This window comes from Haemaphysalis longicornis, unplaced genomic scaffold (genome assembly GCF_048455015.1).
Source record: "Haemaphysalis longicornis isolate Haplotype H1 unplaced genomic scaffold, Haemaphysalis longicornis Haplotype H1 scaffold_4, whole genome shotgun sequence".
Taxonomy (NCBI): domain Eukaryota; kingdom Metazoa; phylum Arthropoda; class Arachnida; order Ixodida; family Ixodidae; genus Haemaphysalis; species Haemaphysalis longicornis.
In genome coordinates, this window is record NW_027526361.1 from 116,597,561 (window position 1) to 116,602,042 (window position 4,482).

A 4,482-nucleotide genomic window follows, 5' to 3' on the forward strand; every position below is an offset into this window, starting at 1 on the left:
GCTTCCACGCCACGATCTGGAAGACGATACATAGGATTAACTTCCTTTCAAATAAAATTCAATGCGGCGTACGGTACCTTCTTACGAGAAACGGGTGAGGCTTGCGTGAGGGAACCGGTCGAGACGTTCCTCGCTGGCACGGGCGGTACGAAGTGCTGGCCGATATCGCTCGCTTTCGCGTCTGTATGTCACGTGCCAACCGCTCTCGGCCTTCACCGGTCGGGCAACGAAGAGTGGGGGACGCAACGTCCACACGCTGCCGCCGACTCGGTAACAACGCAGAAACGTCGCGTCGCGTCGCGGAAGAATGTGCACGGCCCAACCGCTTCCCAGGTCGGATCAATATGCGCTACCAAGGTATGCTTCAAATAGGCATAGCTGCTTTCTTTCCGACGACGACTTCGCTCCAAAATGCGGTAACACGCCCACTGTTCGAGAGGACTTGCGAAAATTGTCTAGTTGCCGCACCCGTCACGTAGAAACAGGCTGGAATGCTTGCATAACTCTTTCCATGTGTTCTGCCTAAATGATTCGAGAAACCTGTGCGATATTTCTTCAGAAATGCCTTGGTTACGGCGTTCACCAGTCCCTACTTTAGGTTACAGCAGTGGTCTCGGCATTAATCATGTGTTAAAGCGCGCGGAGGAAGATTGGAAGACGTGGAAGCATCTGAGAGCCCGCCTTGGACGTCCTAGTTCAACCGTCCTCGGGACATCATGAATTGGTTGGCGGTCTTTGCTGTGGTTGGGGCTGTGTTATGTGCCTGTGCTCAGTGCTCGGAGTGGAACTGCAATGTGACACTTCCGTGGAGCGTCTCGCGTGGGGACCACCCAGTCATACCGCACAGCAACATCGAAGATCTTCTTCGCTGCCCTCAAGAACTTCATGGGTGCAGTCCATCCCTGATCATGTGCGACGAGCAGGTCTTCGCCGTCACTTGCTCTTGCGCCAAAAACTGCGAGTACTACGGTGACTGCTGCTGGGACGCCGGACCGTCTCTCTCTTCGAAAACACCGGCAACCTGCGTCGCACGGAGTGTCGATCATCATTTCGGGAGGAACTTCTATGTAATCGCGAAGTGTGATCCGAAGTGGCCCGAGGACGCAGTTCGCGTGTTGTGTGAAAACGCGACCAGTTTCCACGAAGCGTTTTACTTGATTCCGGTTACAACGAAAAGGATGGTGACGTACTTCAATGCGTACTGTGCCCTCTGCAATTATGATTTGGATTACAGTGCCGTGTTCTGGAATACTTCGGGCACAGCCACAAACGGATTTCAGGTTGACCTTCCACCAATTGTCTTGAGGAACATGGACACTTTCATGAGGCCGTGTGACCCTCACTTGGTGAACGTCCACAGTTGTCCCCGAGACGCGGATGCAGAGTTGACACGGAAGTGCCAGACGTACTTCGCTCCGGTCGAACACAGAGACAACATCTCAGATCTTGTCTACAAGAACGTGTACTGCGGTCTTTGCAACGGCGTGGAGTGGTCAACACTGAAGTGCATCCCCAAGCGAGCAGTCCGAGAAAAGTGGTCCCGAGTCGAGTTGAAAGCTTCCTACAGGCCGAATCTTGTATCTTTAATGAGACCGGTGGTCAGCCAGGGATCGTGCTTCTCGTGGCACGATAACAAGTGCTACATACGGGAGCCCCAGTACATCTACCCGAATATCACGAGGATGCTGGCGAATGAGACGATGATGAATGTTACAAACACTACTGTGACCAGATACGAATCCTACAACGTACAAAACTACCTCACCTATATCTGTGTCAGTTTGTCGCTTGTGTGCCTTTTCTTGAAAGTCATCGTCTACGTGTTCTTCAAGGTGTCTCGTTCGTTTTCGACGAAGTGTACCTTGTGCCTGTCAGGAACGTTGTTCTGGAGTCAACTCCTCTTCTTACTCGGCAACAGCTTCGATGAGCCTAAGTGGGTCTGCGTTACATTCGCCGTCGTCCTCCATTTCGGCTTCCTTTCCACGTTTTTCTGGACCAGCGTGCTGTCCTTCGACATATGGAAGACTGTGGTCGCTGTCCAGGCTACGACGAGCAAGCGCAGTGGTTTCCTTTTGTACAGCCTCATTGCCTGGGGCGTTCCACTCCTAATCGTCGCATCATGTCTCGCTGTCAACTGGGGCGCACCTGACTTCATTTTGTCCCCCCGCTACGGTCGCTTCGGTTGTTGGATAGGCAACCACTGGAGCCAACTTGCATTCTTCCTTCTACCCATGATGGTCTTACTCCTGCTCGACATTGGCTTGTACATACACATCGTCGTGAAAATTCGCAGAACATCCAAGCGGGCTTCAATATTCGAGTTCAACAGCGGAGGAAACCACTCCCACTTGAGGCTGTACGTGAAGCTCGCCTTCATAATGGGCATGACCTGGCTTCTAGGCTTTGCTAGTGCCTTTTTTGATGTGTTCGCCATCGACATAATCGTGATCATCCTGACTGGACTACAGGGAGTGTATCTGTTCTTCGGCTTCAAAGACTATCATCACCTGATTCCGAGCTCATTATGCCCCAAACGCAGGGAAATTACTTTTACCATGTCTACTACAGTCCACACAACAACAGCGTCATCTGTAACAGAACACTGCGACCACCAAAATGTGTTTCATCGGAAAACTTCCCTTAATGAAGCCACGAAAGTTGGGTGAAAAGTGACCGTGTTTGCGTTTGTTTCTACGCGGGCATGAAATTAGGCTTCTCTGCAATGTGTGCGTTTCCCTTGTAGTATAACGGAAGACAAGTTTCACAATAGAATGAATGCCGTGGAGGAAATCCATGATTAAGGAACTTTGGTGTGAAGTGAAGTGATAAAATGAAATGTGGCGTGTCGTGAGACCATTGGCCGAAGCGACAGTGATATGTAGAAAGTGTGCGCACAAATTACTGGCGCGCCTAACGAAATGCCCGACAGCGGCCTCCAGCGTGAACAAAATCCTTTGTTGCAGTCAGCCTTATAACACTGTTAAGATTGCTACACTTTTTTGTGTAGGAGCGGATTCACAAAGCGGCGCTGATGCGCCCGAACATGTGCTGCCTTTCTGGTTAGCATTTCCTAAGACGTTACAAAAGTGCTTCGTCAATCCACCACCACATTTTTTGTTGCTTATACGCAAAGTACCACGCACTGAGAAGCCAGGCTAGGCAGGAAAAGCAGCAGTTTGAGAATGAACTATCCTCGTACCCTGCAGTACCAGTCCCGGCGAAGAAAAATGACTTCGGAATGATTTATCGTACCCGCTTGACCGTCTAGTTGCAACTTTTTGCTTTGCCTCCACCTGCCCTATTCCGTAAAAGAGATCCAAAACCCATTGGCTGGTCGTGGCTGCAAGAGTGCACCTACTCGCATTCCATTAGTGCGGAGAAAATTTAACATTCTTAGCGTATAACATAAGTCACCGGCTCCATACTGGTATAGACTTCCGTCGACTTCTCCTATCGCTATGTCGCTAGAAACCTTAACTTGTAAGAGTTCGAAAACTTGCTTCGTAGAAGCTGCAGCGTCTAATTAATCAACCTCGTTCGAGCAAAAGCCACGAAAAATATCACGGCGGAGTCAGACGGGCAGAGATTTCACAGAGGCCATAGACACACGCTCCTTCGTGCTAAAATCATCTCAGCATGTGGCCTTTCGAAGCACAGCTATTTCGGACTACGTGAAAGCAGATATTTCACGCGCGCCTTGGGTGATCAATATATCTTTGGCTAGAGGAGCGAGCTCTGCATTTTCTTGCTGTTGTGACTCTTATAAACCGAAGAAGGTGAGCTGGGCAAGAGTTCTTTTTTTAACTGCAGGTCTCTAAGCTTAGTCCGGAAAAAAGGAAACGTCAAATTGAAGGAAGGGATGCAGGAAGAAAAAACCGGATGAAAACGACAGTTGGAATAAATATGAGACTAGGTTTGTGAACATAGCATGCACAAAGAAGACCTGCAACAAGCTAACGACTGCATAGCCTCTCCGCTGAAAAGAAATACCAGTTATCATTTACGCTTTCACTTATACTGTTTCCTAACAGTGGTGCCTTTAATGTTCAACGTAGGATTAAAAGGTAAAGCAACAAAAGGTTATTACAGGGATCGGGGGGGGGGGGGGAATGGGTTAAGGTCTTCAGACTAGTGGACTATATGCACATTGATGCATATAGTCCACTAGTCTGAAGATGCACATTGATGCATGCACATTGCACATTGATGCACAATGAATATGCACATTGATGCATTGATGCATATAGTGATGAGAATTAAACGCATACGTTTTCAGGAACTGGCAGTGAGCGTAGAATGTAAAGTCCACTGTAAGTGTGAAAAACCGAAAGGCAATATGGTTACGAAAGCGGAGAAAGGTAAATCGGTATGGGGGTGAAATGGGTACGGAAACAACTAACGTGAAACCATGGAACAGAGCAACGCTTCACGGAATGATCAACGCAAGCGGCTTAGACCAGCATCACAAATAAAGGGAATTGA

General features: G+C 48.9%; 1 protein-coding gene across 1 annotated transcript; it reads left to right on the top strand.

Annotated features, from left to right (window-relative positions):
• The first annotated feature begins 204 nt into the window (after positions 1 to 204).
• On the top strand, positions 205 to 3,248 carry LOC144179292 (uncharacterized). Its single transcript, XM_077707591.1, has one exon. The coding sequence runs from the start codon at positions 717 to 719 to the stop codon at positions 2,664 to 2,666; it is 1,950 nt and encodes a 649-aa protein (XP_077563717.1). The 5' UTR covers positions 205 to 716; the 3' UTR covers positions 2,667 to 3,248.
• Positions 3,249 to 4,482: the final 1,234 nt, after the last annotated feature.

What these genes read in the sequence shown, in the direction of transcription:
- LOC144179292 (XM_077707591.1), top strand. Translation starts at nt 717, where the DNA reads ATGAATTGGTTGGCGGTCTTTGCTGTGGTTGGGGCTGTGTTATGTGCC.